This window comes from Argiope bruennichi, chromosome 3 (genome assembly GCF_947563725.1).
Source record: "Argiope bruennichi chromosome 3, qqArgBrue1.1, whole genome shotgun sequence".
In the NCBI taxonomy this organism is placed as follows: domain Eukaryota; kingdom Metazoa; phylum Arthropoda; class Arachnida; order Araneae; family Araneidae; genus Argiope; species Argiope bruennichi.
The window spans coordinates 84,286,956-84,311,832 of NC_079153.1; the positions used below are offsets into that span (position 1 = coordinate 84,286,956).

Consider the following 24,877-nt stretch of genomic DNA (forward strand, 5'->3'; position numbering starts at 1 on the left):
CTTAACAAGCTAATCAACGAGAATACGACTTGAATTTCGAGACCAGAAAAACTATAGATATATAAGTGCTATGGCGTAAGGGGTTTTCTCATAATAATCAATTATGCATGGATAATTTTGAAATGGTGAGAGATTATTATATAAGTGTCATTTGTCTCTAATTTATTATCACACTCTCCCCCCCCCCCTTTTTTTTTTTGTAAAAGCTTACGAATGCCAATAAATTAATTTCAAGTTTCACTGCAAAACATTTAGATCTAGAATAAAGAAATGCCAATCAAAACCAATTTTAACACAGTTTTTCATGTAATTAAATGTTGTTTTTAGAGCGATAAGATTTAGTGTAATAGAATGAAATATTTGTTGATGATTTATGAGAATGATTGATTATGAGAAAAAATAATTATGAGAAATGAGATGATTTATGAGAAAAAAAATTAAAGACTAATGTCTTTAATCATCTCATTTAATCTGTAAATTCAATTTCATCTTTTTAAAATCAGGAGGATTAAATTCTCATTATAATGTCTTTTTAGCAAGATTTAATTGATAATTCGTTCTATATACATTACAGTTTTAATATACGAGACATAAGAAATATTAATCTTAAAATTAAGTCAATGTTAAAATACAAAAGAGATAAATTTTACTTGGAGGCAGATATTAGAATTAATAATTGAAATTCTTCTGTTATTTTGCCATTAGCATAAACAGAAGTGCCACCCTAAAATGATTTCTTAAGCCTTACTGGCTTCACAAGTGAACAATGGTGCCAAGGTCAAGGTATTATTTCATTTTCTAATCATACTTAGCTTTAAAAAAGTGACAATGATACACTAATGTTTCATCTTTAAGGCATCCTTAAAAACTGGCATCTAGGGCATCATTCCAACCCTTTGCTCACTCCCCACTGCACTATTAAACATACTTTAAAATTTATTTTTAAAAATGAGAATTTTCATTATTATTAAATAAACAATATAAAATAGAAAAGACTATCTGCATTACTATTTTTTACTACTTTTTTTTCCCTCTTACAAAACAAATATACAATGAATATAACAAGTACTATGAACAAAAATAAAAAGTTAAAAAATCAGTCATTATTATTAATTTTTTTTTCAAAAATTATTAAATGTTTTAAAATGTTATTCTGATTGTGATTTCGACTTTCTGATTATAAACAAATATATATTTAAAGAGTTGTAGAAAATCTAATTTAGGGTGCTTATCTTGGCACTTCAAAATATTAAGTAATAATACAAAAAATTTTAATTTTTTTTTTAATTTTAAAAAACATAGCTGAAATATTTATATAAAACCAATATAAACCATTTTTACATTATGCATGAAGGAACTTTCGTTTATAAGCAAAGTAACATTAAAAAAAGTTCACAACACTGATTTGTTCAAAACAAAGATGCCCAATATCAAAGTTTATTTTCTTTAGTAAATAGGAAGAAAACATAACAAAAAAATAACAATTTGGCTAAAAAAATGAAACAACACTTACAAAATAAAAAAAAAATTATCGAAATTTTTGATTTTTAAATTTCTATAAAAAATTAATATATTCAAAATCCAAGGTGTTTTTTTTTCCACTATTACAAAAAAAAAATGCATTTTCATTAAAATAATTATTAAAACAATAAAACTTAAAAATTATTGCCAATTTCAAAGTAATATTTTTAATATCAATTATTTAATCGGATAAACTTACTATTAATTTTTAATATATTTCATTGTTGGAATTGATTTCTAATACAATATTACATTTTTATATAAGAGATCCTCGAATTACGTATTAAAAACAGCTAAAATTTTATTTTATTCCCATTAACAATTCGCAGGTAAGCAGCTGTGATTCCAATATGAAAAAGAACGAACTTAGAAAACATAAGATTGTGCTATCAAATGTGTGATATTTACATACAATAGCAGTAATTGCAGGCTTAATTGAATGCAATTACAAGGCTTGTATATTGCACATTTAATAAAATATGGAAAATCCTACATGTCAATTAAGTCCTAAATTATGGAATTGCCTGAAGTTGATTTTTTTTTTCTTTTTTTCTATTTTCAAGATATCTTTATTTAAAACAATTACCCATTTTGATAAATTCTAAATTAGAATTTTCCAACTTATAATGCTATATTAAAAAAAAAAAAGTTTTATAATGAGTTATGCCAAGATGATTAGCAAGCTGGGAAATTTATTCCTGACAAGCTCTGATCAAAATAATTTATATTTTTCTATTCAGATAGAATAATATTTTACAAGAATTTGAAATATTAAGTCCAGCAAGAGAAGCAAGAAAATCACTTTATATGTTTCAAGGCAGAAGTCAGTTTAAAAAAAAAAAAAAATATTATTTCATGTACTGATAATTTTTGAAAATTTAAATATTTTTTTACTACTATTCAATATACAACGGTTCAAGAACAGGTCTTATTAAATAGTGCTCCAACCCCAAATGAAGTTCTATCCATAGATGTTAAGAGATAAAATTAAAAAAAAATAAAAAATTAACTCTTGGTTCAAAATAATCGATTACAATTTGTTAAACAGATATTTTTAATTAAATTCAATTATCAAATGAGATACATTTTTCATGTTTATTTTCTAACAATGATTTGCAGCAAATCTTTCTAAATGGAAACGAAGTCATGAAATGTTTATCTATAAAAATGGGATAACAAATAAGGGATATTTAAGAAACAAAGTTCTAGAAATATATTTCAATACTATTCATCAAACACACAGTTTTTTCAAATTGAAAACAAAGTTTTTAAAATGAAAACTGAAAGAAGATAAAAGTTCCTTTATCACATCATATAAAGCATATCGAAATGGAAATATGATTAGTAGCATTATTAAACATGGTAAATCTTCAGAATTTTCGCTGGTAAATAATTGTAGATACCAGGAATGGTATAAAGTAAATGAACTGTGTCCTTAAACAAATAAAAGTGACAACATTAGAAACATTCTAGATTCTCTATCAGGATCATCATACTGCAATTCATTTTTTTATTCACGAGTGTTAACGGAAACATCAACCACAATTGAATGACAAATATGAAAGTGAGTGTAAGTCATTTAATTCAGTTTTCCAATAATGCTGTGGCAATCATGGAATGTGAAAATAGCTAACATGCCCATGGTTCTATTGATACCAGTCTGAATATACCAAGAGGAATCTGATACAATGCAAACAGAAGCAGTGTCCTTAATAACACAAAAACAACAAAACAAGTAACACCAAATCATGTTTCTCTCTACATAGATTGAGTATGCATGAATCCAATTCTTGTCACATGTTAGAGGAAGTAACATTCACAGTCAAATAAAATTGAGTTGTGTGATATTAATCATTGTCACATGAAAACAGCCGACATGCCATGATTGGATCAAACACATTGCTGAATTAATAACTTCAATATATTGTTTTGTGAAAGTGAACCAGTGACTAATCCCTCGTATCTTGAAGATCAATAGAGCATTTGTTGTATCCAACAAAGTCTTATTGTGGCCCATTGGCTAATTTTTAAACCATTAGAGACATACAGTTCCAATTGGACAATAGTTCCACAAGAACAGCAAGAAAAAGAATTTGTTGTTCGAGTCAAATTTATTTCTCAGAAAATAAGGAAACTAATTTTTTTACAATCCTCTGATGATGTCAGTCATATTTAAAATATTATTGAGACTAACAGCTTAAACAAAAAATCATTTTCTGCAACTAAAACTGAATAAATTATGAATAATTGAAAATCACTATTTTAGATTACTTTTACAGTTAAATTTATGGTTCCGAGTGAGATTTTGTTTGCAAACAGAAATTATTCATTATTATGTAACTGTTTCCAATTGTACTTTAAAATATATTTGTATACCATCCCTACTTGGTTAAACAGCAATAATTTGGTCAGTTTTAGTCATAAAATAATAGGTTTTTTTTTTTCATCATGTTTTGAAGTATTACCCATTTTTTTTTTCAAAAATGTCTCCGATAGAACCAGGAGAATACTATTGAAAGTTAACTTTAAAAAAATACTAATTGATGCAAACAACATAAATTATAACTCTTTTCAGTACTTAAACCATTTTTGCAATTGGAACTCTGTCTACTTCTATTTCTATTAGTTTAGAAATTAACTACTGGACCATGATAATGTTGGATATCCTGTATAATATAGACAGAATATTTATACCAATTATATCAGCTATGTAATCGTAATGATACCTCTTTAATCTGCAAATATAAAAAATATCTAAATAAATCATAGAAGAAATTATCACTTTCAATGGGTGAATCTTATATTAAACATGAGTACTAAAATTTATGATAACTTTAAACTTAAATAAATTTTTATTAAACTGAAAACTATTAAAATCAGGTAAGAATACAATGTCCCATAAAGACAAAATAAATGAAACTTCTACACAGACAGAAAAAAACATCTATATTGTGGTATTAAAACTTTTTGAAAATTGCAAATAGAGAAAATTTTATAAATTGATTGAAAATGAGGTAACAAAGAAATAGCCAACATACAGGCTTCAAGTTATTGAAACAGTTAGTTAAAGAATTAAATCATCACAGACTTTTAAATAAATAAATATAAGTCAAAATATTAAAGCATCGCATCCAGCCTTTAATCCAAAGTAAGGAGTCTCTCGGAAACAACTGTTGTCAGCTTCGTGGAAATCCCGGAGGAGGATTGGCGGCCTGAAGACCATAAACAACTTTCTTCAGAGGATTATTAAAACCAGGAGGTGGTCGTACTACCTTCTGTGGCATGGCATCACTAGTAGTATCAGGTACATTGGTTTCTTGAACTGGAATTTCGTTAGCAAAGCTTCGGCTGACATCTGTTTTTGCTACTGAGACCTCTTCAGTGGAAGTAGAAAATTTCTTTTCATTCACATAATTTACCGATTCTTGGCTTGCCTGAGATTCAGGCACAGTTATTTCATCACCCTTGTAGTAATGACTATCAAGGTTATCACTATATTTTCTTGGTGTATTTCGTCTATTTGCGTTCCTATTATTTTGATAAGAACTATGACTGTCATACCTATTATTTCGATTTCCTTTAAAATTCTGGTCCCTATTCTGGTAATGAGAATTATTTCTATTTCTGCCATTATATCTGTCACCCTTCTCTATGTAATTGCTATCCACATCATCAAACTGCTCATCCTTGTAGTTTCTGTAAGAGGACTTCTTTGAAATATTTCCCTGGGGATTATTTTCTCTTTCATGGTATTCATATTTGTCATCTGATGAAAACTTACGATTAGAGGTTTCATGGACTGCTCGATCATTAGACCTATTCTTGTTATAATCTCTTCTATCCTCATAATTGTAAGAGTTTTTCTCTTGTGAATATCTGTCTCCTTGACGTGATTGCTGATTAAAGTTTCTTGTATGATTATTTTCTTGCGAATATCTGTCACCTTGGGAATTATAGTTGTTTTCTCTATAATGTTGTCTATCATTGTAACTATTTCGAAAACCTTTTCCAGATTTTCCTCTTCTAAAATAGTCTTTTCTTCCTTCTTGACTTTGAACATTATCATCTGGATAAATTGCATCAGAATCACCATTACGATAAGAATTTCTTTTACTTTGAGTGCTAGTATATCCAGATCTGTTTCCCTGCATTTTATTAGAATTCTGCGTTTTATTAAAATTCTTATAATTACTCTGTCTTTCTGTTAGTGCAGAAGCAGCAGCCCATCCACTCACGGATTCACTTGAATTTTCATGAATATTAGAATCATATACAGAAACATCATCATTCATTACATCATTTTGAAAGTCGTTTTTACTAGGTGAATCGTTTTTGGAAGGGCTGCCTTTAGTGCCTCGTTGATTTCCCCTGTAACCATGCTTTTCATAATCATTTGGCCCATGTCTTCGGTCCCGGTTTGAATGTGGTCTATAATTACTTCCTTTCTTGTCATTAACATATTTTCTAGAATCACTAACATTAGTTCCCCCACTTTTATGCTGAATATTATATGATCTATATGCAAGAGAGGATTCTGAAACTGGAGATGTATCATGGGAACTTTCAGAGTAATCTCCAACAGCATTTTTATGCTTATTCTGAGGCGAGTTATTTTCATCATCAGTATACTGTTCATCCTTATAATCTATTTCTTCAGTTGTAAAAGTATTATTACTTTTTCGGTTGTAGTTTTGAGTATTAGGCTTAGAATACCTATTGTATCTCTGATTACCTCTATAAGAATTATTACGATTAACATTATTTCTGGAATGTTTATTATAACCATATCTATCATTCCTTGGTCTGTTATCATGCTTATCTTTATTTCTGGGTTCAGTTCGAGAGTCTTTACTTCCTGATACTTTATTCTTCAACAAAGATTGTGAATCAGCACAAGCATTTTCATCTGTTTTGGAGGATGGATCAGCTTCTGGAGTAGAATCAGTATCATCTACTGTAGAGCTTGGGCTTGATTTTTCAGTGGCACCGACTCGAGTAGGAACCTGTTAATATAATAGAAGACACTTTGAAATTCAGCAGATTCATTCAATTTTTATGAAAATATTTGCATTCTGCAAGATAAATTCTTATTCTTTGCTTTAATACCAACACAAATCTAACAAGGATATTCTTTTTATTACAGGATTTTTTTTTTTATCCCCTCTATTTTTTTCTGGTACTCAATTTTTTTCCCCTCAGAAATTTGCAACTATTAAAAAATTGGAAAAGATATTTCTAAAATACTGTGTAAATAAAACATTTATAACTATAATTTAAAACATTTACTTTGCATACAACAGTAAATAAATAATAAAATTATTAATTTCTACATAAAATTAAATTATTAGTCCTTTATTTACATATAACAAACAAATGTGTTTATTTAGTACAAAAAAAATTACAATATTAAAGTGTTCAATGAGCATATTAAATTCAAGATTTGAAACTTCAACATACTTCAAACTCGTTATTCAAACTCTCATTTGAAACTTCACCATAAAATATTTTATAATTTTTAGAAACTTAGAAGATTTAAATTAAACTTATAAATTAAGAAAAATCCCTTTATACAAATAAGTATTACTAAATGGAAAAAAATACCTTCAGTGTCAATTTGGATAATTAATTAATTTTTTTTCATTCCAACCTAAAATCCACACCTTTTTTCAATAATTTTTTTTATATATATACAAGCATATCAATACACAAATCAGTAGTTTCTTCTCATATTTTTACTGATAAATACCTAACATTTACTATTTCACATATAAAAAGATAAGTAATTAATAAATTATATAATTGACATAAGATTGTATAAGATGACAAAGAAAATAAAAACTCCAAAGTGCAAAAGAAACTTTTAAATGGTAATATTCAATTTTCATTTCTCTGACATTTTTTTATTTTTCAGTTTTCTAATAACAGGTAATTATGCGTTGACAGTTAACAGCATACACTAAAATTTAAAATCTTTTGAAAGCCATAATAGCATTAAAATGTCTAAATAAATCCATAATTAAAAACCTCAATGAATAATATGCTGAAAATTAATATACAATTTTTATGCATAAATATGAAGCTGGAATTATGGCTTTATAAAAATCAATATATATACTTTATTATGTATAGATATGAAGCTGAAGTTATGACATATTACTTATTATTGATTATTTTATTTATCAGAAGAGTATTCATTGGAAAGACAGTCACATCTTAATGAAAGAATCACGAGTCAATAAGTCAACAATTGCTTATGGTGACTGAACATGAATTTCAATGATGAAACCACTTGCTGAACAAGGCATACAGAATTGAAGTCTATTTTGCAGTAAATTAATTATTTAAATTTAAGATGGATGGCAGAAGTTTTTGGATTTTACTTATTCATTGAACATCTTGTTCATATTAGTGCTTTCTTTACTGATTACCTATAAGTGGACATGGTGAGAAATAAAATGTATCAATAATGGCAGCTTCATTCACTCCTGATATTTCAAGTCAAATTATTCTGCATGTATTACATTAATTAAGTATGAATTTTGCAACAGTAACAAATGTACTCGTTAAACACATCAAGATGAAATTATATATGTCATTAACACAATACATCTTATCAGCATTATTTCTATGGAATTAAGATTTATAGAGCAATGTATTTGATATATTTGTCATATTATTTCTCCATAAAAAAGTCAAATTCATTTATGTCTTGTATTTTAATTTTTGAAACACAACCAGAAATTTTCATTTTTGTGTTACAATATTCAAACTGAGTCTCGCAGACCATGAAGATTTAGAATTTGCAAAGCAGCAATCAAATCTAATGAGAAATCACATGTAATCTACATTTTGTATTCAAAACTAAAAGAAACTATTAACTTTTTTTATTTCAAAAACAATAGATTTCTGAGTTTAAAAAATATTTCATATTACATAACTACAAAATCATTCACATTTTATAATTCAATGCTTTTACTTTTTATAAACAAGGTATATATTAAGCAACAGTTTATAATAGAATTATTTTTAATTAACTATTCACTACTCAATTATTTGAGTACAATTAAGTATATAGTGATTTATCACAAGACATCAGTTTCATTATTATGTATAATTTCTGAATAATTCCTCCACAGTGAAAAATGAATCAATATAGTTTCTTAAGATTTATTCTAGAAAATCTGAGAAATAAACAGAAACAATTACATTACAACATATTTTAAACCTTATTTAAGAAAAATTATATATAATTTCACTAACAAAGCACTTACATTTGAAATTTCCAACAGGTATTTATTTTTTTCAGCCTCAATATCAATTATGCCTCCCTTATTTAGTTGTTTCTGATACAAATCAGCCATCTTTTTTTGATGTGCTAAAATTTCCTCATCAATCACATATTCATCATCTTTAGCTGAAGGTGGAGGATAAAGTTCCTCAGAACCTTCAAAGTGAATTGGTAAGCGGCACATAGGACACAAAACCTGGAGGGAAAAAAATTTTTTTATCCATATTTAATTTTTACTCAAAGAAATTAGTGATATTTTTGGATAAAAAATAATATAATGAAGCAATTATTTAAAAATTAATATATACAATATATAGAGAAAGGAAAATATTTTTGATAACATGATTTTAAACTGCTAGTAAAAATATTACATTTCACTAAAATTAATGCCAACTATATTTGAAATAATATATAGAAATAATTTACTATACATAAATTTAATAATGCATTAATTATTAAAATTTGAACTAAGTTAAATTGCATTAATTATTAAACTAGAAACTAAGATTTCCAAAATTTATAAACATATTTGCCAATCCATGTACAATTATTACAACATCATATATATTTAAGTTTAAATTTATATAATTCATGGGTCTTAATTATTATTTTTACTTTTATAGTTTACATAACAAACTATACATAATGTCTGTGAGATATTTATAAAATAGAATTTTTTTTGGAAAATGAATTAAATAAAATAAATATTCATAATATTCACTATATATACTCTTAGACCAGAAACCAATTAAAATAACTTAGTTATGTTTGGTTTTAAATATTTCAAAAATGTATAGAAAAATACTTTTTATAAAATATTTTGATTTCCTTAGTTAGTGAGAAAACTGGTGACTTTTACAAAAGGTATTTGGACAAATGTTTTATCAAATAAAAAAATTAAATTTTATTCACTTAATATTTTTATTTCAAAAAATAAATTTTACAAATATAATTTAGCATTAAAAGACATTTCTGTTAGAAAATCAGTTAAATAAAATACAAAAAAAAATTTAACAAATTTTATGTAGCAACTATTCTAATCTCACACGATGAAAATTAAAAATTTAATTTACAAATACCTTTTTATCAGAAGGTGCATCACTGTAATTGGCTTCAACATTATTCTCAGAAGCAGCAGCAGCATTTTTTACATACCTTGCCAAACAATGTGAATGAAAATAATGATAGCATTCTGTTTTAGTAAATACATCATCCTCACTAAAACCATACAGGCAAATTGCACATTCACCACAAGGTCGATTTTCATTTGTCAAATGTTCTTTAGCAGCCTAGGATAAATATTTTTTTTTTTAATCCAATAAGTTAGATTATAAGGACAATATATATATATATATATATTGAAAAACTACATTATCAGTTTCCAATAACAAAAATGTAATCTTCAAATGATCAGAACTTGTGCAAACGAACATTTTGTGCGTGTTTAGGGGCTCTACAGGCCAGGCCATTTGTCCTACAGTTACCGAATTTGGCTCATATATACTCTGGATGGGTGAAAATGAACACTTCAAAACAACTTTTGTTAAAATTTTAATTGAGAATATAGCAAATTTGACTTTTTTCATGGAAACCTCCAAAAATTTTATTGCACACATTTTTTTTTCTTTTCTTTTCTAACAATACAAATTTAGTAGACAAACTTCTCTTTTTTTTTTTTTTTTTTTTTTTTTTTGTATTTCTGTCAAATAATTAAACTTTTTTGTGTGCTTAATTTACATTCAATATCTCACAATCTAAGAGAACCACAGACATGAAGTGAAATCTAATTGATTTAATTGAAACTAAATATAATCAATATTCCCACCAAACCAACTGGTCACTAAAAGTGACTAGTTATTAAATAATTTACAAATTGATTTTGTTAGATGTGAAACTAAGTAATTAGTTGCATGTTTTCACTACTACATAAATATCACAGTTTAGCGATAACTTCTAAAACTCATTAACTAATTCAACTGGTCTTTTACATTTATGTTCATTTCTGAAACTGATAACTAAAACTAATAGAAATTTTATTTAATTCTTCAAATTTGACAGATTCATTGCATGTCAAAAAGAACAAGTTATTCAGTTCAGTTCTGCTCTGTTTCAGTTCAATTTTTCAGTTTTAAATGCACAGGTTATTCAAGGTTTTTTTTTTTTTTCCCCAACTTTCTTGTAGCAGAAAATTATGAATCACTTCAACAATTGAAATTTTATATTTTGAGAGAAGTTAGGGAACTTCAATATTCATTTGAGATACTTATCAAGAAATCATCCACAGTTTTTGATATATAGCCATTATGATGCGAGTTTAGATGAATCAGTAAAAACTTACGAGAAATCATAAATATTCCATCTAGATGCTATGATTATGCACTTTTTTTTCCATTGTAGAATTTATCTAATTTTACTTGCACTAGAAATGCATAAAAACTTAAACTCTGTGTTAATTGTTTTACAAATAATACACATTAAAAAGTTGTGAATGATAGTGGCAATAAAAAAAGATAAGAAAAGCAAGCTTAATTCAGTTTTACAAATATATTACAACAATCAAATTTAAGCATAAAGTACTTCTAAAAATGGGGTGAAAGGGGGGGGGGGGGGAATTTTAAAAAAATGGAATGCTAATAAATATAAAAGGAATACCATGGAATATTTATCATAAGGATAACACTATGGAATAGTATTCAAAATTTGGCACATTTTTAAGTAACCAATTAATTAACAACAATAAATAAATAAATGCTTATTCCCTTAAAAGTAAAACTACAGTCAAATTAAAAACAATTCTTATATTATTGAATATATTTTTCTATCAAATAAATACAACAGAATGTATCTAATTAAAGCAGCTGCACCTGTCATAGCTGATAAATCTAATTTCCAACATACAGAAAGAATAGAAAAATTTGAATGTGGGATAATTTAACAGATTTTTTAGACAGATCAAAATTTTATTTAATAAATGTCCTTTTATAAGTCTAATCTTGAAACAAACAAAAGTATAATTTATTACAAAAAAAAATTTACAAAAACTATATTGCTTTATTTCTTTTATCATTTTAATGTTTATATTACACATTCTTTCTCTCTTTCTGTGTGTGTGTATATACCCATACACATGTAGCATGAGTTTGATAAATGCATGGAAAAAAAGAATATAAACTTTAAATGAACCTCAATTTACTTTTCCTCGAAGGGAACAATTTGTATACTAAAACAAAAGCGGAAAGGATCCATTTACACCAGCACACAAGAGACAATGTGGGAGAAGTTTTTCTCTTTAATCATTTGATTAAAAGATTATGAGAGGAATTTCTTTGGCCTATATTGATATAGAAAAGGGAATCTTGGGTATCTTTGAATGAAATGTGTAATGTTAAGTTTTTTTTTATCCCATCACCAAAACGTCAGCAATTTTGTAGAATGTATGTTAAAAATAATTTTAAAAGTAGGATTTAAATCAGGATATAAGAGAAAATTTGAATAAAGTAACATAGGCTAATTTAAGATATACAGGGTGTATATAAAGTCCCGGACCCATTTTGGTGTTTAATAACTCATAAAATAATAAAGATATAAACAAACTTAGGGCATTTATTGATGGAATAACTCATATATTTTCCTTTTCAGGTTTGAATATTTTTACTTTTGTAAATATCGTCTGCACGTGTGGTTAATTTCAGATAATTTCATTTTCCAGTCTCAATATCAGTACTTTTCTAAATATTGTCTGCTTATTAATTGCATTTTTCTCTCTTTTGTTTTTGGCAACTATTGCAATGTTATGTTTACTTTTGATGTGTTTGTTCTATGTAGTACTTTTGTATGTGATGTTTTATTCGAGCGAATATTAAGGAGAATGCATATACCACAAGAGAAAGCACAGATTTTATGGTGGTTCATAGAAATGAAATTGATAGTGCAAGGACAGAGAAATTTCAGAAGAATTTACCAAAAAGATCCTCCATCCAAAAACAGCATCTTGCGGTGGAAAAAGAATTTTCTAGAAATTGGAAGTATCGAAGATAAGAAACGTTCCAGACGTCCTTGCACAAGTGATTTTGATGTTGAGCGTGTCAGAGAGACATTTTTACACAATCCTAGAATATCTGTGAGATCATCGGCAACAGAATTGGATATGCCAATTTCGACAGTGTACAAGGTTATTAAGAAAAAATTAAGACTGCATGCATACAAAGTTCAAATTGTTCAAGTTTTGGAACCGAACGATAGGCCTAGGAGGATGGCCTTTGCAACAGATATGCTAAGGAGGATAGAAGATGCTGCTGATTTTCTGAAGAGCATAATGTTCTCTGATGAAGCATCCTTTCATGTTTCTGGCATTGTTAATTGCCATAATGTGCGCAAATGGCTCTGTGGATGCCGACATGCTTGTCGCTACCTGGCGTGAAATTGACTATCGACTTGATATTCTCCGTGCGACAAAGTGGGCACACGTGGAAGTTCATTGACAAGGGTCATGAAACTTTTTGAGTCTATTTAACCATTTATGTTATTAATTTAAATCTATCTTTATTATTTTATGAGTTATTAAACATCAAAATGGGTCCGGGACTTTATAAACACCCTGTATATACAATTAGGCGAAATAAAAGTTAATATATTTCTCTAAGAAATTTTAAAAAAACATGAGCTTACAGCATAAAATAGCATCTATACCACTAATCTTTCATTCTATAAACTATTAAGAAAAACTATTAAGCAAATAAAACATAAAAGTAATAAAAACTATAAAATATAAAAAATAAAACTATAATAATATAACTATCTTGCAGAAAAAAAAAATTCATTTTTATAAATAGCAAATTTATTGTAAGGATAAAGTTAAAACTTTTCACGGATGCTTTAAGATACTCACTTCAATTATTTCAAAAAGCATAGAATTGCCAGTTTTGTTTTCCGCTAAAGATGACAGATCTTGCATAATGCTAAAAGTTAAATAAGAAATTGAGAATAAATAATACTGCTTCATTCAAACTGATGTTATTGATAAAAATAAAATTTTATATCAGTACAACAGTTGAACCATTAATTAAAAGATTTAAGTTTCAATAAAATACTCAAAAAATCTACACACACAAATTTAACTTTTTTTTCTCCACAAAGATTTTTTGCATTATTTAAATATTCAACAACAAAAAACTGTTAAATAATTTTTTTTTTTTTTTTTGAAGATGTTAGGCTAGATATTAAAGCAAGCCTAACAAATAGTGACAAAAAGTACATTCAACACTTTAATGTATTAATACAACTGAGAGTTAAGTAACATTTGTTTAAAAATGTTTGGTACATGAAAAAAAAGAAAAATATCGTCTACAAATTATTAACATTGCAAACACTATGTTCTTACTTAAACTAAAAAATCATTCATATCTCAATTAAAGGACATTGGAAAATATTGGTTTTAAAGAGCTAGAAAAATGAATAATAGACTAGAATGCTATTTTTTTAATTAATTTTAATTGTACTTTATTTATTCATTTAGTTTATTGATTTTAAAAAGTTTCTATTTTCTATTAAACTTTATAAAAATGAACAATTTAAATTTGTACTAAAATATAATTTAGGCTTCATTTTTTTGATAGTAAAAACTTATTTTGTTCCCAAAATAAAATCATTAGAAATTTCATGAATTTATTTTAACCAAACTACAAGTACTTCAATTAGTAAAATAATGTTTTTATAAAATCTACAAATCAATAGACATTTTTAATCCACTTGTCTTGTTAATTATTATATCAAAATATCTTGTTAATTATTACCTATTGAGCTTTTCTTCAGATAAGCCTCTAGGATTCCTAATTGAAATTTCAGGTACAACTTGTGGATACTAAAATGAAACAAAGTTTATATATATATATATATATATATATATATATATATAAAATACTTTAAAAATTTATGACTAATAGAAATTTTTAAAAATGAATGAGACTTTGAAACTACCAACCTCTTCACCCAAAATAAATTTCAAAGTCATTCGAACATATTGTTCATCATGATTATCTGCAGTGGCAGGATGGAGATCTATTGATACAGATGTCAATTTCCTGCAATAAAAAACACTTCATTCAAATATTTAATTTCCTATACTACAAAAAAGTATTCAGTAAAAAGAAAAAATATTACTTGCAGATAACTTTAATTAGTTTAAAGAAATCAAAATTATAATATTACTTTTTTTTTTTTATCTCTTGAAAAATTAGCAATATAAACATTAATAAAAAACTTTTAAAAAAATTATCATTTACAATATTTAAAAGAAATACAGATTTCTAATAAAAAAATGTTTTAACAATTTATCTACAAAATTAGTGCAATAATATCTTGAAATTATTTAGCAATTGTGCACCAAATGCAACTTATCTCAGAAGTAAAATCCAGAAGAAAAAAATGTTTACTTCATAAGTTTTTTTTTGTTTTTTTGTTTGTTTTTTTCCCCTGCTGTTACATTATCTTTAGCAAAGACAAATAATTTTAAAATGAATTTAATAAAAACAGTTTTAAAACATTCATTAAAAGACAGTACTTTTTCAATCTTTAAAATTATTACTATTAATTTAGTCATTAATTCATTATTATAATAGGGTATGTAGTGAGAAATTTCTGTAAAAATTAAATATTTTTTTAATATCATAGCAGAAAAAATTGGACATCTTTGTACATGCATGCCTATGTAAACCCTGCATATTTTCTAAGCAAAGTATGTTTTCTATTTTATAAAATTACATAGTTTTTATAAAAAAAAAATGTTTAATGCATATTTTTTTTAATTTAAATATTTATTTAAGTATTTGTATTATGCCTGGACTAAAATAATTATCATTATAAGATTAGCAAAACGGCAACAAAATTGATGATAGAACAATGCCATATTCTAATTCAGGTTTTTTTTTAATCATATTCTTCGAACAGAAAGGAATAGAAGCATTTAGAAATAAAAGATTATAAAAAATTATCACATCTTACTTTCGAAGTTTGGTAAAGAGCTATACTAAATATTTCGCATTTTAAAAATTTAATAAAAATCGGCCTATTAACTTATATGAAAAAAAGTAAAAGAAAAGAAAATGTATACTTTAGCTTCAAAAATTACATAAAAACCTAATTATATGTTTTATGAAAAAAATTAATATGATTTGTGGGAATTTAAAAGATAAAGAGTTTCCGATTTCTATATAATTTTATTCACCACATAAATTAGCAAGACTTCAGCATTGATCGAAATAAAACAATACACAAAAGAAATCACAAAGTAATTGAATTAAAAAAATAGTATATACACAACTATCACCAGATTCGTCAAAACCATTTACACTGAAATAAAAATTAAAAAACAATATGTTTGACTTTAAAAAAAATAGCTTGACATAATCAGCTGGACTGCACTACTAAAGGCTTAAAAATAGTTTTCAAAAATTATAAAACCAAATGTGTAAAGTTTAAAAAAATAACTCTGTAGTTAGAAGCAAAATAAAAATAAAAATTATAATTATATATTTTTAAAAAGTAATTTTTGAAACTAGTGAGAAAGACTGAGCACAGCCTCAAAATTTAATGACACTTAAAGTGAATCTTACTAAATGAGTTACTTTAAAGCTAATTAATGTGAAGAAAGCATATTCTTTTTCTATCATAACATTAACACAATTCAATGAAGCACTAATATTATTTTGAATATCATTACAATAAAAATCATTGTTAAGATCATTGTTTAGGTCATGTCTTAAAAATAATTTTTCAAAAATTATTAAATCGAAAGAAAAAATACATTCATTCAAACAAAATATCACTGAAAAGCTACTTTTTTTAATCATTTTTAAAAGAGAATAAAATTGACAAATTATAGAAAAGCAGAGCAGAAAGAACAAAATGATGTAAGATAATTAAAATAGTACAAGTAATATGTTTATCAAAGTAAGAAAAAAAATATTTTGCTCTGTCAAATTACTATAAGCAAGTAACATTAAAAAATTTAGCTGAAATTTTTAGCAAACATTATTCTCTGCAAATTAACTGGTCACTAAAAGCACCTTGTCTACAACAAAGGCAATTTTTAAAACATATGTTTCATCTTAATATTTAGATGTAAAATATTATGTGATAAAATAATTCATATGAGGATATTAATACAAATTTGCAGCATCAATATAAAAATTTACATTTATTGAGTTAATGAGCAGTATTTAAAAAAAAATGGGTTCAATATGAATGTTTAATAAACATCACACTAGCTTCAAATAAAAAAGCTGTGAAAAAAAAATCAAAATACAGTCATTCTACTATACAGTTTTCATTATCTTTATCAAACCAAAGATTGATCAACCAGCATAAAAACCTTATGGGCTTAATTTACAATTTTGAAGCAAAACTTCATACTGAAGATACTTACTCCTCATAGCTCTTAACTTCAATTTCATTTATATAAATCGACTGGAGAGCTTCAAGCTCTTGTTCAACAAAACTGCAAAGCAAATTTATTTATAAGTTAAATAAAATCAAACTGGTAACAATTTTTCAAAAACACTGAAAATACATTTATTAACCCCTTGCGGTACAGTGTTCTACTAGATGGAATATCTAACTTTGCTCAAGGAACTCAATTTAAGGAATATTGTTAAGCAAGTTACCATTACTCTGGGGGTCAAAAGTTTTTTTTCTTTCTTTTTTTTTTAAATCAGCATCTTTGGTCATCTTTGCTTAGAGCTACATGATATTTTCTTCTCTTTATTTTGATAATGTTTGCTTTATAATTTTCTTATGGTAAATTAAATGTATTGAAAATGGCATGGAGAGATTACCCAAGTCTTTTCATAGCATCAAAAGTCTCAAAAGCATTGCCCTTGAATAGAGAATCTATCCCCATCCCATCTCTCCTCATGTTGCATCTTAGGTCATGCTAAATTTGCTACACAAGTATAAAGCAGTGCTTTCCTATTCGAATGTCAGAAATTTTACTCATTTTTGAGCTTTACTGCAATGCTCGCTTAGTCGCACCTTTAACAGTTGTAGTGGCACAATGTTCCAGTTGATGGAACCACCACAAAATCAAAATGCTGAGTACAATCTTCATAACTTTTAATCTTTGTACTCTTTTGGGCCTAAATAAGGTACCTAATTTATTTATTTTTTTAAGTTTAAAATTTAAAGAGTAGTGTTTTACAAAGGATTAAATTGCATTAAACATTTCATTAATTGATAAGCCAGTACAAACTAAAACAAAATCTTGTGTACAAAAATTTTTACCTTAACTATAGTCAATAACAAAATCAGAGTTTCAAGATATTAAAAAAGTACATGCTTACATATTCTAAAATGTTAGACAAAAATAACCCTTAAGAATCATTCTACAGATAGATAAAATAATATCAATCATTGTTTATGTAAAGCCAAATTCAAGCAAATACAAAAAAGTTAAGCAATCATAACATATAAAAAGAGATTATCAGAGATGAAAAATATATTCTAGTGACATGCACTAATAATAATTTATTAAAAAAATCAAACAATAAAATTTATAGAATTTAAGATACAGAATGCTAAGAAACAAATATTTTCTTTTAATTCAACTTGATTATTTACATTCTTCATATGTTTTTAAAAAAAAATCCAATGCATATTTTAACTAATAATTAAAATAGATTTATGTAAAAATTATAATTAAATATTTAATTGTCATGATTGCCTACATACATATGCATTAAGAAGTCTACATATTATCACTAAAACTTTAAATACTTTTCTCTGTAATTTGTTCTAGATGTATAACAATGATATCCTCTTTGCTTTGGAATGCACTAAAATGATTTTGAACAAGGATTCATTTAGAACATGCTTATGCATTAAAATGAGAGATGTAGCTATGAGAGCAACAATAAAAATATACTATAAAGAATCAGGTACCACTGGAAAGAGAATAATGTAAGACCCTGCTAGCAACTATAAGGTTAAGTACGAGTTGGCCATTTTTCAGATAGCAATGGAAGATACAAATCCAGTTGAATTTGTTAAAAAATTTTCAATTTGTTTCAACTAAAACAATATTTCTAGTGTAACATATTATCCAAGAGAGTTTGAAGAAAGAGTCAAGAATATTACTATCCACCCTTCATTGTTTTAGATAGAAAAACAAATCTCAACAATAGAGCCCTTTGAAGAGGATAACAGTCTGACATTCTACACAGATGGGTCCAAAAAAGGACTGGGAAAAGGTCATACATATTGCGAATTCGAAAATGGCATGGAAGTCCTTGAATGGAAAGGAAAACTAGAGGAATTTCATACTGTGTTTCAAGCCGAATCGCTTGGACTGAAAAGGGCCATTATACAAGCTAGTAAAGAAAACAAGACAATTAAAATCTGGACAGGCAGTCTTTCAAGTTTGCTAGCAGTACAAGATTAACATTCTCCTCATCAACTTGTCTGAGACATCCAGTCCCTACTCTTCCAAAACCCAAATATTGTCTTAAGATGGATCAAAGCCCATGCTGGTTATCGAGGTAATGAAGAAGCTGATATTCTAACAAAAGCAGCCATTATCTACGATGTTCCAATGGAAGCTGCAAAACCCCAGTGTCATCTTAAACAGCATCTTCAGAAAATATTTATAAGAAAATGGCAAATTCTTTGGGATAATAGTAATATTGGTCGTTCTGTTTATAAAGTCATCAAAACAGTAAAATTCCAACCACTCTCCTGGACATGGTCCATTCCCTTCTTTTCTTCACCGTTTCCACTTATCAGAGGATGATTATTGCTCTTGTGGAGAAGTCGGCGATCCCATGCACTTTGAGACATCTTGCCCTTTTACTCTTTCATGGCACCTCCGAAAACCCTCATCCTCGCTAGAAAGTCTTTGGTACAAAAGAGTCCTTAATAATTCATCTTCCAAAAAAAGAATCATAAACATGATTAGATTCCTAATTGATCAAGGAGAACTGCTGCAATTAGATTAACCCAATCAATTTCTTAGGGCACCATTTAATACAGCTCGCATTTTATTCATAATTTATTCTTTAACCCCCTCAAGTAACTAATTTTTATAATTCCTTTATATTTTCACTCATACTGTACATTATAATGCTCATTCATACAGTTTTATTGTACTCAAGATATTTTTCATTCTAGTTTTTATAATTTCTTGTTATGTTGTATAGGTATTTTGCCTTTGTTTGTATCTTTCCTATTGATTGTTGTGCAATTTTTTTTTAATAAAGTCCCCATACATCTATACCAAACCGGAAAGAAGCCACATGAACTTTGGATATGGAGGTATTGTGTAGTGTTAATGCTATACTTAAAATTTTGATGGAAATTAAAAGGCAGGAAGACAAAGTGTATTTTCAATTTTGCTTCCTTGCCTTCACATTATTATAATGTCACTTTTTTAATTGTTGTTTTAACACAATAGGAGATATTTTCTATTTTATAAGACAATATTTTAAATAATTCAATTTAAACAGCAATTCACAGCTAGAATAATTATGAAGAGTTAATAAAAATTATTTAAAATACTGAATTAAAAATAATTATAAATTCCAATTATTCATTATTTTTTAAGTATATTTAGAAATAATTGTATTATTGCTATTTATTGCCATTAATTAATGGTATTAATGTATTATTGCTATTGGCAGACTTTAAGTTTAATTTCAGGTCACTGATGAACATAATAAATTAATATGAGAACTTGGACAATTTCTCTAATAGTTAATCACCATTTATATTTTAAGTTTTTTTTTTTTTTTTTTGCAATTATTGACATGCAGTTAATACACCTAAACCAAATGACAAAAAAAAGGACAAAAGAACTCAATGACAGTTTTGATTAATATAATTATTTTGTAGAAATAATAAGATACAAATTTATAAGAAATTCTTAAACTATATTCGGTTTCAAAATTTAAAAAAATTCTCTGAAAACTACTCAATTGGAATAAATACCTTGCACTATCCTCCATTTCAAAAGACTTTTCTTTAAAATCAACCATTTTAACAAGGTCTGAAAAAAAAATTAAAGTCATCAAGTTAGTAAAAAAATTATTTCTAATTAAAAATACTATATAATATAAATGTGTTGCATTAATAGTATTTTAAAATAAATTGGCATTTATGAAAAAATACAAATGAAAAAAAAATTCAGAATATTTTATTTTTACTTTTTTATAAAAAAAGGGGGGATTCCCACTAGATTTTTAAAATTTCATGTTTTTTCTCATCTTCCCCCCCCACCCACCCTTGCTTTTTAACTTCACTTATCTTGATGTCAATTTCGTTTCCTTGCTTAGTTCCTATATATTTGTTTGTTGGCTTTTTATTTTTCAGAACTGGATATCATAAAGAATTCATCAAATATGATTTTCTTTTGAATGAATTTACATTTTTTTATAACAGAAACTAACTTTGTAGCGATAGTTACAACATTTTATTCCTTATTATAATTTTTTTTTAAAAACTTATTTTATCTCCTTTCTATCTTTAAATTTCAAAAGAACTGGGCTAATCACATTACCATATCAAACATTCTAAAAACTAATATGAAATAAAACTAGCATAATATTGAAAAAAATCAGAATATTAATATGATATACATATATATATACACACAAAGGTTTTTTTTTTTTTTTTTAAATACACTAATACGAAAAAGATAGTAATTTTGATGGAAAAAAATATTTCACTGAATAGCATAATTTTTAGTAATTTTATGATTGTATTTTCAAACTGCTTAGTTAAATGAAAAAAAGGTGCACTTCTTTAAAAAAATTATTAATTGCATCATATCACAATATTATTCAGCATTTTTTAAATAGTTGCTCAATTCAGGCTACTTTTGGGTAGGTCTTGCATTTCTATAAATTGCTGCATTTATATTTTCTACAGCTAATAAATGAAGTCCAGTTTGATTAAGACACTACTTTTTCACACATCACTCTTCCAGAACTCCTTTAGAATATAAAATGTCTGCTAAACCACTTATATTAATAGCCATTGAAGAGAATCTGAAACCAGGAAAGGAAAGGTATTAGAGAAGAAAAGAATTTCTTTTAAGATATCATGGATGAAAGATTCATTGAATTTTAAATAAAATCTTGACCAATAGAATTTTGTAGAAATTCTGATCTCAAATTTATGTGTATTATTTTTTTCAAATAAGATATGGTTGAAGTGTAGTTTAGCGTACCCCCGAGTTTGTAGCCAATATGGCAACCCAATGAAACGATCTTCTAACAACACTAATGTTGTTTTGTTTACTACTTTTTACAATGGTTGAGTTGCACATGAACTACAACTATTTTATAAAAAAATGTTTAATTAAAAATAATAAAAAATATATATCTATTAAAGATTTTAATTTAGTTCTGTATTATAATTAAAAGTTTTTTTACTTCTAATAAGACATTGCAATTTTATTTTTAAGGTGTCTGCACAGCATATAGACAATTCATTTGGGTTTTACATTTATTATAGAATTACATCTTTACAAATCTTGATAAAATCAATGAAAATTAAACAAAGAAGACAATTCTCAAAATTTTGAAAATAAATTTTCAAAATTTAATCAAAACCTATAATAATTTAGATTTGTTGTTAGTTTGACTTAGAATATGTAAAAGACGCGATATCCAATGGCCACCATCTTGGAAATAAATAAATAAGATTTCATCAAAGAAACATTTAATTTGCATTTTTTAGGATTGTAACGGTTTTAAATGCCATATTCGGCAAATTATTATTTAAAAAAATTCTAATTAGTCAATTACAGAAGAAACAATTTTAACTAGATAAATTCCAAGAGTCAGTCAGCCTCACTCAAATAAAAGTTTTTAAAAAACTACATTTTGGGCAGCAAAAAAAATTCAGAATTCTGGATAAATCTGCAATAAAAAAATAGATTTTATCATTTAAATATTCAATGGTAGAAAAATTATTAATGAACTTTAAAAAAAAATGAAAATAATAAAAAAATGAAGGCAAACTCCAAATATTAGCTATCAGTATCAAATAACCTTTCTTGATACATGCATGAATGAATTTTAAGAGAAATTTTTTAGCTCCATTTTTTTAATACACATAAATGCATTTATTTATTACAAAAGTGATAAACATTTAAGGCATCCAAATAGAAAAATGACAATAGATATTTTTAAAGCGATTCAAATTTAAATATCTACAAGTTGAAACTTTAATGACTATTTCATGAAATACCAACAAATTTATCCACATACAAAATGCTTTATGTGTAGATTAACAACAATTAAAGATGAGAAAAGATTTGAATTTCCTATCTTAATACTTCCATTAAAACTCTTTATATTATTCGTAATTTATATAAACAATATCTTGTATAAACATAACTCTAGATTTAAAACACAGATCTAATACATATATTGTAACTAAATACCATTAATATATTTCCAGCAGTCTACCATGTTTTAAATCAGAATCGAGCACAAATTCAGGAGATGGTATGTATGAGTATAATCTGTTAATAACATAAAATTTAATAAAGGACTTAATAAAAAAAATCTTGTTCTTAGAGGGGGAAACTTCTTACTAAGGAAAGAGTATGTTTTATTGTTATCTGACAGTTTTTAAATCTTTATATAAAAAAAAAAGAAAGTTAAAGATTTCTGAAAGTGTGCTTTTTTTTGACACCTCATCTTCAAATTAAATATTTAAATAATGAAGCAATAATATCTATACATTAGATTCATTTGATTTAAATAAAATATGTAAGAAACATCATGCAAAATTTAAAAGCTTCTGTTTTAAATGGTTGGAGAATATTTTAAATCCTTTAATAAAACATATAAAAGATTTTGCATTCATCAATTTCTTAAAAAAAAAAGCAAACTTAGTGGTTATTTATACATTCAATTAAATCCTTGGGATCCTGTACATTTATTTATAGTGAGATAATATAATAATACAAAAAAATCATCGACAAAACACTAATTTTAATGGCTACTTTCTAATTATTAAAATAAGAAATTACTAGAACCCTATACTTAGAAATATGTTTAGATGATATATACTTTTGAAAGATCGAATTTAGAGAATTAACGTAATAGACAGGAAATGTTTCAAATTTGTCTAATAAAAATTTAATACGTTTGTTCTATTTTATAAAGGAATAGACTAAAAAAAGGCAGCACATGTATCAGAAAACACTTTATTATTTTTATTACCGAATCAAATAGTAACTGAATTAGGAACTCGGGAAGAGAAACAAAGCTTTTGCCGTTTCTTAAGTATTATACAGTTATGTAGAAAACAGAAAAATACAGCCACCTGAACATATGATCCTATTAACTATTTCATATGCACACAACAGCTATTTGTAACGTAGATAAACGTCATGATTCTTGCTTACGTACTGCATATGTATTAGGCTAATATATGAAGTTGTAAATACTTTATTAAACTAGCCGGAAAAAACAAAAACATGAGCTTAAAATAGAAAAAGTCAGATAAATTATTACAAGGTAATTGAATTTCTTCAGCGATATTTAATACTCAATTCCATATGTGTTTTTTTTTTTTTTCCCAGTATCTCATTGATTAGATAAATAACAGTGATGCGGCATGAAAATTATGCACTAATCATTTTAAGTACAAAAGGAACAGCAAAATTTATCTATTCAGCTAAGAGAAAACACAAAAGTTAAGAAATATAATACTTACATGATTTGCATCATAAAAGAAAAACAACTTTTTTTTTAATTCTTGAGAGAACTAACGTTATATGCAATGAGAAAAAAGGGTTGACGAAGAGTACAGTGAATATAAAATATATTTACAATTCAGTTTCGTATTCTTAACTGTGTAGCTGTAGCTTATATTTTCACCACTAGCTGGCCTCCGAAGCTCAGAGAAACAAAAAATTAAATAAAAATCAATATTAAAATTTTTTAAAGATATTTCAAATGCTTTTAACCATATAAGTCATCCAATTTTTTTCACCAACTGAAATAACATGTTTTTATTTTACCTATAATACCTTACTTTAGCAGCAGACGATCTCCCTACTGTAAA

General features: G+C 26.2%; 1 protein-coding gene across 3 annotated transcripts; it reads right to left on the minus strand.

The window, feature by feature from the left end:
* Window positions 1-4,450: 4,450 nt before the first annotated feature.
* On the minus strand, window positions 4,451-24,779 carry LOC129963344 (GATA zinc finger domain-containing protein 14-like). 3 transcript variants are annotated; one of them, XM_056077663.1, is made up of 10 exons: window positions 24,527-24,779; window positions 21,670-21,840; window positions 20,783-20,840; window positions 17,232-17,303; window positions 14,790-14,889; window positions 14,602-14,669; window positions 13,698-13,767; window positions 9,889-10,098; window positions 8,793-9,005; window positions 4,451-6,524 (listed from the first exon to the last, which is right to left on the minus strand). In XM_056077663.1, exons 2-10 carry the CDS (start codon window positions 21,704-21,706, stop codon window positions 4,698-4,700), a joined length of 2,655 nt encoding a protein of 884 aa, XP_055933638.1. In that variant the 5' UTR covers window positions 21,707-21,840; window positions 24,527-24,779; the 3' UTR covers window positions 4,451-4,697. The 3 variants fall into 3 exon arrangements, with proteins under 3 accessions (XP_055933638.1, XP_055933640.1, XP_055933639.1); XM_056077665.1 differs by lacking the exon at window positions 21,670-21,840 and adding an exon at window positions 19,528-19,723 and having other exon boundaries at window positions 24,527-24,776; XM_056077664.1 differs by lacking the exon at window positions 21,670-21,840 and having other exon boundaries at window positions 24,527-24,778.
* Between the last annotated feature and the right edge of the window lie 98 nt (window positions 24,780-24,877).